This window comes from Acanthopagrus latus, chromosome 13 (assembly GCF_904848185.1).
Source record: "Acanthopagrus latus isolate v.2019 chromosome 13, fAcaLat1.1, whole genome shotgun sequence".
Lineage (NCBI taxonomy): Eukaryota > Metazoa > Chordata > Actinopteri > Spariformes > Sparidae > Acanthopagrus > Acanthopagrus latus.
This window is the reverse complement of record NC_051051.1, coordinates 13508116-13522689: the sequence shown is the minus strand read 5'-3', so window position 1 is coordinate 13522689 and position 14574 is coordinate 13508116. Positions and strand designations below refer to the sequence as shown.

The following is a 14574-nucleotide window of genomic DNA, read 5'->3' as shown; positions in this document are numbered from 1 at the left end:
TATTAATATCATGTAGAAAATGTAAGAATCATGCATATAAGCTTCATCTTGAAGAAAATTAGGATACAACAAAAAATTACTAATTGGCATTATTTTAATTTCAGCATACCGTATTGACCATGTAGTGTATTAAGTTATAACGTGACAACAGATTGTGAAGTATAATATCTTGATATGAAATTCTGTCACAATATTACTGAAAAATCAAGACAGCACCAAAGAGGGACCATGGGCTGATGTCCGGTTAATTGTGATTGAAAAATGTATTTTAGGTCATATCATCCAGCTCTAATATTCTGCATCATCTGCTCAAGCAATGTATTCTGTGAAACATGCATGAAACAGCATATGCAGGTCATGCATTAGTGATAGGTGCTGGAGGTCCCTTGTGAGTTGATTCGTCACATGAAATGACCTTGTGCTGTTCCAATGACACAAATCAGGGAAAGCACACTTTAGTCACAGTCTGACTGTTCATATCACAGAGAACTCTGCATACAGTTAGCAACTCAAATCAACTGCAACAAGTTACTCTATTTTTATGAAGATGTACAAAAAAGTCAAACATATAAGTATAATTGACAAGAAGTAACTATACTGGATTCTTGAATGAAATATGATTACATTTGAAATCTACTACTGTAATTTCACTAAAGATGTAGAGATAAAATATTAGTTCAATTTAAATGCTTCCCACAGTATTTCAACAGTTCTGTATTGCTATCTTTTCACTCCCACTCCTGTAATCTTAAGGACTTAACAAAGGACTCAAAAATCCATCCATAATAATTTCAATGTAGCTGTATGAACAAAAGACCTTTGCATAGCTCTGTGAAACTCAGCCTCTCACAATCTTTTGTGATAGGCCTACGTATTAACTCATCAACAGCTATAATCACATAAAGTAAGGCAATTACAAAGAGTGCTGAGCTGCACAGTGACCCTGGTGAGGTTTCTGAGGAATTCTTACACATATCTTGTTTTAGCATCATGAACAGCATTAAAAAAAATGACAAAAAAGTGTCTAAATTTGAGGACAGCATCCAACTGCTTTGAGCAAAACATTACTCAAGCTTGCTATTCTTATGAGATGTGTCAGATTAAAAGTTTTGTAGTACCTAGAAGACATAGATAGTAAGACCAGGAGGCCTGGGTCCATTCACTCTGTTGAACTGACACCAAAACTCACATTTAACTCCAATAGTACTGACCCTGACCTCTGACCTCTCGTTAGGGATCAGTATTGAAGCACTGTTATCATTACTGAGTGCTGGGCAGAAAGCCTCTTAAAATTAAGAAATACCAGAGAAACCACAGGATCAGCCTGGAACACTACTAAATTGTCCAGGTCCAAAGTCATCAGTCTCATAAAGCTGCAAGGCCCAAAGCTTTCTGTGTTCAAACCAGGCTAGAAAACAAATACAAAGACTTAATAAATCAATGGTTTCCTGAACCCGAGAGGTAGACAGATCACATTTCTCGTTTGAAGCCTGGCTGAAACACCAAAAGTCGCTATCATTTATTCATTACATCTTGACAGTCAGCACCCCAGACTGAACCCATACGCTTGGGAGCTGTGACTCTACTTCCTCAACCTGACCAACTGGCAGTTTAATTGGGGTTATAGTAAAGGTGTGGCCTTTAAACCAAGAAGCTAACACGGTCCAGATAATAGACCGTGCTGCACAATCAAGGAAAACACCTGTTTGTCTTGTAATCCAAAAATGTGTAATATCAGCTGTATTACCGCCAGATCAAAGTGGGAGCATTCCTTGCAGATAACAGGAGAAGAATGAAACAGAAGTCATTCTTGGTCAATGTTTGCCTTTTAGCCAACTTTGACAAAGTCATTCAACATGAGAAGCTGGACAGTTATCAAGCCAGCACACCACATGACCATTTCTACAGCTAGTTAACGTGATATCTTCCTGAGGTCGGCTACTCACTTTCAAAGTTAATTACAGGACGATGCATATTGTATAGCATGTCAATATGTTTAACTGTAAAAGTTAAACTATTTCCACTTTGTACTTGGCTGTCACATTATTTAGAGCTGACAAGTGCAAAGGATGCAATTCAGCCATGTCAGTACACGTAAGTTGCTGCGATAATGAATAAAGAACTAGATTTAGAGTTATTTTACCAATCATCCTTATCGCAGGATTGACAGTGACCATCTGTACTAGAGCAGTGAGTAATGTCTCTACGGGGAAACGAGTACTTTTTCTGAGAAGGTGTTCATGATCGAAATAACACAAGAAATGATTAGGTTAACACAACGTGTCTTCTGACGACGTAATAGCAACACGTGTGTACCTTCTGTCTCTGTGTTGAAGACTTTTGTAATTAATAACATGAACAAGGGTGGCTAGTCAAGTGTTAGCAAGGAGGCTAAATGCTAACTAAGATAAACGTCATCCACCCTGTCGGGCTAGTTAGCATAGCTCGCAAAAAGCTAACTTAGCTTGTTAGCAATCCTTAACTTGTGTCTGAAAAGTCTCCGGAGCAAATAAGAATCTCGCGGCGGTCGCGACTAATGGAGAAACTTTACCTAACAATTTAACCATTCATTCATCCACATACCTGCAGGTGCTCCTGAAAGCGAATAGGCAGGATCTGAGCCATGGCGGTTCCTCTCTCACTCTCCTCCGGTTTCTACTAATGCTAACAAACTAAGGCTTCTTCTCTCAGATCCTAGCCGGACAGCCAGGGAGCCTCTATTCTAAAGTCTAAATCAATTAATTCTAAGCCTTGAGTTAAACGCACTGTCGGTGTGATGGTACTTTTTTTTATTCGTCCCTAAACTGTTTACTTGCGGGCTTCCCCTGGCTAACGACTGACTGCCACTACACCGACTCCCTGGACCTGCAATGGCGGTGGAGGTTGGTCAGCAGAGAAAACATCCCGGAAATGGAAGTGCACTCAATAAGGCGGATGGATACGCAGTCACACTTTCTAAAAAGTGCGTTACGGCGTATATAATTACAATGTAATTCGGAAATTTACAATGTTTAATATTCACTTTGAAATTGAAAATAGGGTCACAAGACTCCAACATAGAAATATACGGAGAGACATGTAAAATGGGAGAACTACTTCTTTCTATTCGCCCTTTGATTTTTGCCACATCATTCGTCTTTGTGAATTAACGTCAGTCCTACGTGTTGTACACTTGTTCCTCTCAGCCAATCAGAACACACTGAGCTCAAGCCAGAAATTCAACTTTTTCTTGAACTCAGAAACCCTCTTCTCAACAGAATTATGTTTCATATGCTCCCAGTCAGTATGCTTCACATTCACTGTTGATCATGGGATAATAATGATCATAAATCACCGTGATTTATTTGCCTTTTTTAAGACATTTCTGGTACATATCCATAATTTATTTCAAAGGAATTAACTTTCATCTAAACTGATGACACACGTTGTCGTCAAGATGTCAATGAAACACCGTTTATATGTACATAAACAGGTGCATGCGGTATGTGTGTGGCAGTGTCCCAAAGTATATATGCTGTCATTACATGTAGATAAGCAGACAGCTTCATACTTACATTGTTTTTCTGCACCAACTATAACTCTGACTAAAGCTTGCAAGCATAGCAGTATTATGATGTGAACCTGAAATATAACTTAAAACAAAATAACTAAGTCTCTGTTCATGGCTTTTTCTCAAGACAATTAGAGAATTAAAATCATAGGCTATAAAATAGTGACATCTTCATGAAATTTTGTCAGGAGAATGCGTGTGTTTTGGTCGGAATCATGCAAGATCTTTCGGGTGGAGTGTGCACCAAGTGATCATTTCCCTTTTTTACATCCACAATTTCTGGTGGCAGCTGTTACCTTATTGCTCAACGTAAAACTGAATTCTGGGAAAGTTGTTCCTCAAATGAGCTGACTCTTAAGCAGAGCTGTCATTCTGCTGAGTTAGCAATTATGGCTTCTGAAGGAAAGAGTGGTCACAGGAAAATTGGCACATAGTATTTGTCACACATCATAATGTCTGGGAAATTAAGTAACATCCCCACACTTTTTCCTGCAAGAACATCATAAAAGTATTTAATATAATGTGAAACAATGCGAGGTAATGTAATACAATACATTATATAGTGATACCGAGCAGTTAAAAAACAGATGATCAAAGTCGATACAGCAGAGATATCGCCGTTTTTATTCCATGCATTATTCTTCCTTTTTAAAACCTGGCACCTACATTACCCACGATGCAATTTAGCCACTGTGTGACATCACTGGTTTAATTTAACAGATTAAATGCTGCATCCTCTAAAAGGTTTAGTACTACTTTTTCAAGGATGCATTAGTAGTCCCGAAGACATGTAAACACAATTTAATGTGTTAAATATAGGAAGTTACCCTTTAAATCCATATGGTCTAGATATTGAGATGGAATTCTGTCCAAATGAAACAACAACATCAGTGCCAAAAATCTACTCTAAGCAGGGCTGACATTTCAGTTAAGTTCAGAAGACTAAATGACACGAACAAATACAGTCATTGCAGTTTCATTTACAGCCCAAAAAAATCAAGTTATTTTCAAAAACATCTATGAAATGTTATTAAACTGGGCCAGAAATTGCACTGAAAATCTTTGTGATGGGTGGCTGTGGCTCAGGAGTAGAGCGAGTGTCTCGTTATCAGAAGGTTGCTGGTTCAGTCCCTCTGGTCTGCATGTTGAAGTGTCTTTTGGCAAGGTACTGAACACCAAACTGCACCTGATGTGCTGGCCGGCACATTGCATAGCAGCCATCACCATCAGTGTATGAATGTATGTATGAATCACTGGAAGTTGCTTTGAACAAGAGTGTCTGCTTTATGCCCTAAATGTAGATGTTGTTACTTTTCTGTGGTTTTATAATAATGAAATGTCCCAAGAGCCACAGAGGAGTCATACCAGACAACATCTGGGTTGGGGTCCATCCAGGATGATCCTGTGGCCAGAGCAAAAAAAAAAAAAAAAAACACACACAAAAACAACCCCAACTGAAACATTTCACAATTAAATGTTAAGGGGAAGTGTTCATGCATCTAAAACTTGCATCACTGCATCCATATGAAAAAAAAAAATCTGGCGAATATCTGGTTTAAAACTCACAAGTTATCCCAATTTTTTCAAACATTTCCTAGCAAATCTAAGCCAAATCCATACAAATATAGAAGTGCAACATCTAAAAGGCCTCACCACTGTCAAACAAACATCTGTTCTTGTCACCAAATATATGAATAAACCTAGATTTTGATTTCTGAACCTTTTTTGGAGAGGAATCCTGATGAAAAGACAAGTAATTATTCGGGTGCATTAGTGAATGATTTTTAGCAGTGAGCATTCTCTGCTCAGAAGACAGAGTATTGCACGGAGCATAGAAAGTAGGTTCCCTATTTATTTATCTTTTATTGAGATGAAACAGATTAGGGACCAAGTCCAGCACACCTGGACCAAACAACCAACTCTGCAACCGGTTTGCTGATCTATAGTTTCAGAGGCAGAGGGTGCAGTGGAGGCCGTCCTGAATAGACCATTCACGCCGCTGTTGCCATGGGTTCCCAGGCTGAGGACACACAAGACTCAGACACAAACAGAGAAGCCATGTGTGTCACGATTAAAGAGTGGCCTTTGGACTGATCTGCGAGGATGTCACACAGGCCTGCTGAGGCTGAAATGTAGCCTCGGGCTCCATGTAAGACGAAGGGCATTGCCGGTAGTTCAGCAGGATTTGCCCTTGTCTTTTCGTATGATCCTCTAACAAGACGCCCCCATCACTATTCAATGTATCACGTCTCCTATAGGTCATCGACGAGTCCAGTGAGGTCTGCAGAAGAGCAGGCGTGCTTGAACTTGAGACATGTGAAGCACGTGAGCTCATGCTTACAAACAGGTAAATGTCTCTCTCTTTTTTTTGTTTTACAGATTTATGACCGTGAGTGCACTCCAGTGCTTTGGCAAGGATATAGGCACAGATGGGAGCTCTGTGTCTTCCTGTGGCTGGGAGGATCCCATCAGGGATGACTGAGCGGACTGACACTTGGATCCAGACCCAGGGTTGAAAAGTCCCATAGAAGGCCTATTGGCTCTCCTGTTCTCTCTCTTTCTCTCTCTCTCTCTCTCTCTCTCTCTCTCTCTCTCTCTCTCCCTCTCCTCTCTCTACCATTCTCATTGCTCCACTTAAGGAGGCAGAGGTTAGAGAAGCGTCATCACACAAACATGCTGATTACACACGCGCTGTCCGTTAATCCTCGCTCTTCTTGTCCGTCATTCAGCAGATTTAAGTTCATTCAGTTCCCTCTTTCATTGAGCGTCTTCATGCTAAGCTGAACTCTGACACACACTCGCTTGCTCAAATCAGCTTGAGTCGCCGTATTTTCATTGTTTTCATTTCTACAAATCACACTGTGGCGTGACCTTTGAACAGCGGCGGAGGTGAAGTTACTAATTGACCGAGTGGGCCTTTGCACCTCGCAGGCAACAGGAGGAGTAGTTTGTTTTTGGTCACAAGTACCCATGCCAACCTGCCAAAGTCAAATCATTCTGATGTACGATCTGAATGGTGAACTGCTCAAAGTGGGGACCCGCTTCTGTTTTTTTGCACTCTGGTTTTACATGCGTTTGAATCAGTGGCCCCTGACACTGTACAAAACCCACAGTGGGGATGTCGGACCCGTTTTCTCCAGAAATTAACACTTTACTTTTGGAGCTTGTATTTGACTAGGTTTGTCACAAACACTTAATGTGATCAAGTAACAAAAGACACAATTGTCAATGCATTTCGAATTGAATTTACATGTAATCTCAGTGAAAATGGTGAACCAGTTGTCAGTGCAGACATGTTAGGATTTTGTTGCCATCTAGTGGGCTGAGCCCTCAATTAGACATTACTGATTTAATACAGCTTTGAATTAGTTTGTGTCTCATGTTCAACTGGAAACTGATAGAATAAACCCTAAAGTGTGCTTTTATTTTTGTGTCAAAAGTACAATCTCTCCCAATCTTGTTGTTCAAACAGACTTGAACATACTGAGGCTATCTAAGGTCATAGGAGATACAGAAGTAAGTGACAGGTAATGCCAAAGTTTGTGTGTGTAGTTTATGGTTTTGGTTCATTACAACTCGCTGTTGGTCAGAAATCATTCATAAACGACTGCGAAAATCTGGAGCATATTTCCCAATCTGCATGTAAATTGAATGTTTGTTTTTTTTTAAATGAGTATGTCAGTTGAAACTGAATCTTGGAGTCCTGTGGTAATGAAATCTCACATTCAAATGCTAACTTTCATATCTTCTAACATTTAATCTAGAGAAAAATTTGAGTGCGTCCATCTCTTTATCTGTTGGTGTTGCACAGCTTCCTGGAACCCTTCACGTGAACTAGATATGACCGGTGGTAATGTTTTGATTTGTCATCAGCCTCCTTCATCCTCCTCTTCTCTGCATTCCCAGCCTTATCAGTTCTTATGCTCATCATCAGCACAACTCCTCTTGCTGCCCCACCAGCTGAACTATAAACCACGACTCTGTTGCTTTATTGGGAATGTTGGCCTGTTTGTGTAACTCGCCACCGAGCTCTGGCCTTGGCACCGACAGTCAGCCTCTGACGTGATTCTCATGGGAACAAGCACAAGTTCTTCTGGAGAATAAGATGAAAGTCACTCACTGGGACAAGAACAATGGGGAGCGGTTTTGCGGTGTACTATCAGTTCACTGACAATGCAAAGCAGATATACCGTAGGTATGTGCGCTCAAAATTTCACACACAGATTAAACATTAAACCTGGAGTCCCTCAAAAGGGAGGAGTCTCCGTGAGGTCGGAATAGAAATTTTGGGCATACAGTACTCCCACATTCACATCAGCTGTCCATGAGGTAGGCTGCCGGCCTGATGGGAAAGAGACACATCATGAGATCGAGTACAGGTAACACACTCAATTCAAACTTTTTGAAGCGTCTTAATCTTTGTTTGCCAACTATCTCACATGAGCTGACATCACTCATTGTCATTTTGGTCTTAATATTCCATTGTATTTCTATGTTTTTAAATAACTTTTCCGATTCTTGCTGTATTTTTCGTTCCTTTGCCATTTTTGTGTCCCACTGTGTTGCATTCAGGATCAAATTTGGATTTGGATGGATTTCAGACAGACGCTCTTGACTTGTCGAACAAATTAGCTACATCCGTGTGGATAGCGCTTCCAAGATTAAGTAAAGAAATCCAATTGTGCTCATCATTCTTGACTCTCCCAGACCAATTGTCACTATTTAACAGACCTGGTTAAGCTTCAGCATGCTGGTCTGTGAGTGCAAATAAAGGACCACTATGCACTAGAACATTGAAAAGAAGGTTTACGGTGGGGAAAAACAAACAGTGACCCATTAGCTGTACCGAAGTGCCTGTGGTATGAGCTATTCAGGAGAGGGGCTACTCGGCCATGCAGATGTGATGCCAGAGTTGGACTTTATATGGGAGCAGAACGTTGCTAAATGTGCCACATTAGTATAACACTTTGTTTCTCTTTTCAGACTGTGTCCGAGAAACAAGGACTCAGTGTCACTGACACGATGAGCCAAACAGATAAACAGTGCCGAGGACAGGGACAGTTCAGTTGTTTTCATCGCTCCCAGTGGCCACTATGGGGAGATGCAAATTGCCCATGAGCAAATTTACATTGAGTTTAGTTTTACGGCACCTTTAGGTGAGGTCGGCCAAGCGTACACACGCTGTTTTACAGCAAGGCCCTGTTAACGTCCTTGTGGAACAGCTAAAACAAAAACAACAAGGACAGACACGGGTATTACAGGGATGTGAATTCGAGATCATTATGACATGGACTCAAGATGACTCAAATTACTTTTACCCTGCTCATTTGATATTCTTTCAGTTTAGTTTTGTTTCAGCCTGGCTGTCATTATATCACTGTTTGAAAGTGACGGCGAGGTGATCTTTTTTGAGTAGGAATTAAGGAATAAATAAGATAAAATCAAAGTTGACAAATACATTTAATACAATTCAAATCGATTTAGACTTGATTGAGACTTGCACCAAATGACTCGAGTCACCCGCCTGGTCAATAAATATTGCAAAGCGACGAGGGATAGAGGTGTTTTGATTCTTTGCAAATATTTTGGTTTTCATCAGACCGCACAGCAAAAGGCTTTTTTTTTCTCTTTTTTTTTTGCTGGATGATTTCTGGTTCAAGGCTGGGTCATCAGCCAACCACTGTAGCAGGCTAAGCACAAGAAAGGAGGGGCAAGGACGAGTCATGGCAATTCACCAACAAGGCCTTGGTAATTCAATAAGTGCCAGTAGTTATCGCTCCTCTTAGACAGGGAAGGCCGACCACCCATCCTGTGGATTGCAGTGGTGAGTGTTGTGTGCTCATCACGAGTGAAACACCAGAGAGTGAAAAAGTGAGTGGGAGCCAGCAGCATTTGATGTCCTAATAATCTAGATCAGAGAGGAAATCGACTTCCATTATGCACTTTTTTCATTAAAGGGTCACTCCACCCAATTTTGCACATTAAAGCGTGTCTACAGGTCTTGGGGAGCACTACAGAACAGGACAATGCCCAAAACGGATACCAACTTGAATACTGAATAAGAATGGGTAAAAATGAATGAATAAGTTATTAAATCGAGGACTTAGTCATGCCCTTTATGTAAGAGGAATATTTTTTAAACCAGTGAGGCGTCATGGACTTATTGTCAAACAATTCTCACATTGTTGGTGCCCTTCACTGAAACTTGTTCAGAGGATGATAGCCGATCTTTACCACATTGTCTATTTGAAGATTTTTGTGTGTTTTCCCCTGATAAAATATCAATTCTTCTGATCCAATAATCCACTCACACAGCAAGTATTGATTTATATGAAGACGCTGAGGGACTGACTGATAGTGCAAGTGCCAGGTCCTCCTGCCAACTTTTGACTCTATCTGTCACATATTTACTCGACATCTGCAACTTCAATGTTTTATAATTCCCTCCCCTTTCAGAGAGGACAAAGACTAAAGATAATCACATAATCCCCAAAGTCAAACCCTGTTTTATGGCGCCTCAGCTGATAGTTTAAGTCAGCACATGTCAGCCGAGGATCTTACTGTTGAGTAGACAGGCACACGGAGACGTTCACCGAGCTGTAAGTTCAAATCAATGTGCTTAAAATCAACGATCAGGTCTGACTTGTGCTGTTATGTTGAAATTTTTAATCTGTATATCATATATGTTGATATGTATATATGGAAATGTGTGAATATTGAATTTCAGCGCCTGAACTCGATGCCGTTAAAGCAATTAAATTGATACGATTTGTGTCTTTCAAGGTTTGGTGGAAATCATTGGGTTGACGGAGTAAGTCTTTCCATCTAATTGTTTGCACCAATATTCACATTTATTTATATTCATTCATTCCCACCTTTTATGATTTGTTCACTGTACTGCTGATGCTTATAAAAATAATGTTAAGATGGTCGGGCACAGCATAGATCTGAGATGGATATTCAGACTGTGGCATTTATAGCAGCCCAGAATCATGTCACATTAGTATGTAGTATGTACAGCATGAATTTAAAACCGTGATCGACTCAGCTGGGAATGTTGACTTTTGGAACGCAGCAATCTTTAAGACTCTGGGCCCGAGATAAGGCCAAAAGTGCACATAAATGCTGTTAATGTGTTGATAATAAGGGGCGAGCTAAGGGTAATCGGCACTAAATATGTAAATGTAATAGTAATCATGCAATTGATAGATAGCTTTCACTGAATATACTGAAAAACAAATGTGGCATTTTTAACACATAGATATTTATCTGCTTAAACATCAAGGGTCACAGCAAAAGGAAAATGTTGCTTTTGTTTCTCGTAGCTTGTAACTAAAACTTAAGCCCCACACCTCTCATCTCTGCCTTTTCAGGAAATTCAAATTCAATCCAAAAGAGGGCATAGACAACCCAGTGATGGTCATCACAGACGACGCAGGTAACTTGCGTACAAATTATCTTCGATGAATGAAACTTTGCTCGGGGAAGGTCTGACTTTTCTGTCTCTTCGGGCTCAGACTCTGTGTCAACGCCCAGCCCGCGTCTGTGTGTTCTCAAGCGAGAGGAGGGGGAGTCCTACGGCTTCCATCTGCGGGTGGAGAAAGGACGCCAGGGTCACATCATCAGAAATGTGGTGTCAGGAGGGGTGGCGAGCCGCAGCGGCCTTCAAGATGGAGACAGGCTTCTGGAGGTCAACAACAGCTATGTTGATGATGTTCCTCACCCCGAGGTAAGATGCGCTCACCGCATTATCAAACTCACAGAAACCTCTGCAAAGGTAACAGAATGCTAAGTGGTGGCATTTTTTTATGAATCAGGTGGCGAGGAAGATAAAGCTAAGCGGACACCAGCTATGTTTGTTGGTGCTGAATGGGGAGGAGTACGAGCGGGCTCTGTCCAGAGGTCAAGACCTCCGCGATCTCACCAGGGCGCAGAAGGGCGAGGGCTGCAAACCGCCCAGATTCTGCCACATCACCAGGGATCCCATCTCAGGTCTGGGCATCAACTTCACACCCGTGGAAGGTAACACTTCTTCCTGGTAATCACAGGTTCAAGGTCCCAGATTAGATGTCCATCAGAAGTCTGTGCGGTGTCATGCAGTCGCTCCTCCTGTTTTCTGCTCTGCAGGAGAGAAAGGTCGCTTCTCTGTGAACCTGGTTGCAGGAGGTGCAGCTGAAAAGGCGGGGGTGCGCAAGGGAGATCGCCTGGTGTGGATGGACGGCGCAACAGTGTCTGATCTGACACACTCGGCGCTCAGCAGGATGGTATGTGTCAGCCCCTGTTCCTAATCAGAATTTAAAAAAAAAAAAAGGTAAAGCCACTCTTTTGCTGTACTGTGTTTGCTGTCATTCACTCCAAAACTGGTTATTAAAGTCCAAAACAACGGAAGTAGTTGGGGACTTGTTTAAAAGCTAAAAAAAAAAACCCACATTAAATGGATCCGTACAGCTCCTCTGGCATAATCCAAGTCTCCAGAAACCCCAAGATCCCATATTGATTTGAAAATTAAAATCTTCACCGTAGCTGTCAACCAAAAATAGTTAGTTGCACCATGTCTGAATTGGGGGGACAAGCTTGACAGTGTGTTAAGGGTGTACATAATGTCTGTCTCATCAATTTTGGATGACCACAGCTTCTTAAGACTTGTATTACGCTGGACCATCTTCATTTTATGTTTTTTTGTGTGTTTTTATTAACGTCTTTAAAACAAGTCCCCATCTACTTCAGTTGTTTAGAAGATTGCTGCAACACTGTTTTGTTGTGAAGCTCCAGAATGGTTTTGTGGATTATGTAATTTATTGCATATAAAGGGGCTGAGTTGATGTCAACAGAATTTTCGTTTTTGAGAGAACTCTTCCTTTAAACTTAGATGGTCTGCAAATGCTGTTTCCAATAATAGACGTAGCTCAGAAATGTTAAATAAAAGTTATGTAAAACATTTCTTTAAAGGTGCTATATGTAGGAATTGGCATCCTGTCTAATTCACGCCCACAACCAACGGGGCAGCATTACTGCTGCAAAATGTAGCCAGCGTTTGCTAGTTAACGCAGTTAGCTGCGCAGCTGGTGGCCCTGACTGTGACCTTGCATCTTTTATATGAATATGAACACAAAAAACTCATGAATTACAGTGATAAGATTTAATAATGTCCGGCCTTGTCTGGAAGTAACAAGTAATGTTTTGCTGTAGATGAAAAAATGTGGCAGTTCCATCACCATCCTAGTGACTGACAGCGAGAGCGAGCAGAACTACATCCGACAGCGAATCCCAATCCTGCCCACCATCGCTGTTCCGCATAACCTGCCTTACAGAGCCCGGAAACTCCACCTGGTCAGTGGATCCGAGGGCTACGGCTTCCTCCTTCGGCTGGAGAAGGCGCCCTCGGGACGCAACTGTGAGAGAACGCGGGGAAAGCAAAAAAAAAAAAAAAAATCCAAAATGTGCTTTCTCGACTTCAGCCTTTGATTTGAATGTCTCCCTGTGTCTGACCACTAGTTCATGTCCTGCGCGAGATGCACAGTGGCAGTCCAGCAGAGAGGGCAGGTATGAAGGATGGAGATCTGCTGCTCGAGGTCAACGGAGAGTCAGTGGAGTCGCTGAAGCATGAGGAGATTGTGGACAGAGTGAGACTAAGTGGACAGCAGGTGTCCCTCACCACCATCACTCTGCAGGGACTGGAGTTTTACACTAAGGTGGGAATCACTTCACCAGATACTTGTTTTTTTTAAATCAAGCATTTGGGATGATGCTCACCATTCAGCAAAACAAAAAGCATGGTTTAAAGGTTAAGACATTTTTTTTTTCCCAAACATAATTCACGTCCAGATAAGGGTGATTTTTCAAAAGATGTTTTTCTCTTTCGTTTGTTTTCTGCAGTTGGGTCTATCACCTCTTCTCTTCTGTGAGGACGATGCTGATGAGAGAGTAAAGGAGAGCAGCACACCAGCTGCTGCGGCAGAGCCATCACCGCAAGAGGAAACGGATGCCACCTGTAAACCCAGACTCTGTTCTCTCCGAAAAGGCCCTCTGGGGTTTGGCTTTAACCTGGGCTGCGTCCCACACACTCCTGGGACCTTCATCAGCCAGGTATCAATGGCAGAAAGAACAAGAGCAAGAGTGCAGATCAGGATATTGGTTTTTTTCTGTCAAATGTGGCTCTAAACTTTGCTTTTTTCCCTTGTAGGTGGCTTTTGGGGGTGCAGGGCAGAGTGCAGGATTACGCATGGGTGACGTGGTGATGGAAGTCAATGGACAAAATGTGGAGGAGAAATATCTGGAAGATGTGATTATGCTTGTGAAGGACGGAGGACATTTTCTTTCCTTACAAGTCATGGACAAGGCTGACTACAACAAGCTGAAGAAGACTGACACACTGACTAGAAATAACACTGACAGTGAGGTAAAATAACAGAAAAACACTTTTTTTTTATATCATCTTCTACATCATCTATTTACCAATGTCTTGACCATCTGTCCTTGTTTGCATCCCAGCAGGAGGATGAGAATTATGAGATATCATGTTTGTGAGTGACAAAAACACGCCGACTAAGGAGACTTCGAACCGACTGAAGAAGAAAAACATTTCATTGGCCGAGACTGACTTAGTCTGATCCCAGAGGACTCCGTAACAGGTACAACAAGCTTAATGTTGTGACTTGTACAGACCACAAAGAAATGTTGTAAGGTGTATTTGTGTACGATGTGAAATTGTCTTTTCGTTCAGTATTAAACTTTCAGAATGTAGAACATTTAATCTAATTGCCACACAATGTCAGTCAAATAAAATACAGAATACAGGCTGTGTGGATGAAGAAACTGGTGATGGCCTTTTTAATGTTATATGAAAAGTGTTGATTTTTTTTGTTTTTGGGTGGGATCGGAGTGTTTTATGTGTGTTTTATGTACAACACATTACATATAAAATGTTTGTCCTTGCCAAGAGCATATGTTTATTGAAAATGGAACTGACAGCAAATATTGTAGTTGTGAAAATAAAAAAGTTCTAATGGTATAACCTTCGTTAT

The 14574-nt window shown here is 41.3% G+C and overlaps 2 protein-coding genes across 5 annotated transcripts in view; one reads left to right on the top strand and one right to left on the bottom strand.

The window, feature by feature from the left end:
• Window positions 1-2907, bottom strand: part of cltca (clathrin, heavy chain a (Hc)) — a 32084-nt gene extending 29177 nt beyond the window's left edge. For both annotated transcript variants that reach the window (XM_037118832.1, XM_037118833.1), the window contains exon 1: window positions 2584-2907. In XM_037118832.1, coding sequence (XP_036974727.1) covers window positions 2584-2625 — 42 coding nt within the window. In that variant the 5' untranslated portion in view covers window positions 2626-2907. The remainder of the gene's footprint in view (window positions 1-2583) is intronic.
• A 4760-nt stretch (window positions 2908-7667) lies between these two features.
• pdzd3b (PDZ domain containing 3b) lies at window positions 7668-14564 on the top strand. 3 transcript variants are annotated; one of them, XM_037120002.1, is made up of 11 exons: window positions 7668-7929; window positions 10334-10361; window positions 10924-10988; window positions 11068-11279; window positions 11368-11572; window positions 11678-11814; window positions 12740-12944; window positions 13046-13242; window positions 13427-13636; window positions 13734-13949; window positions 14045-14564. In XM_037120002.1, the coding sequence occupies exons 1-11, from the start codon at window positions 7896-7898 to the stop codon at window positions 14075-14077; spliced, it is 1542 nt and encodes a 513-aa protein (XP_036975897.1). In that variant the 5' UTR covers window positions 7668-7895; the 3' UTR covers window positions 14078-14564. The 3 variants fall into 3 exon arrangements, with proteins under 3 accessions (XP_036975897.1, XP_036975896.1, XP_036975898.1); XM_037120001.1 differs by having other exon boundaries at window positions 7680-7929; window positions 14042-14564; XM_037120003.1 differs by lacking the exon at window positions 7668-7929 and adding an exon at window positions 7942-10149 and having other exon boundaries at window positions 14042-14564.
• Window positions 14565-14574: the final 10 nt, after the last annotated feature.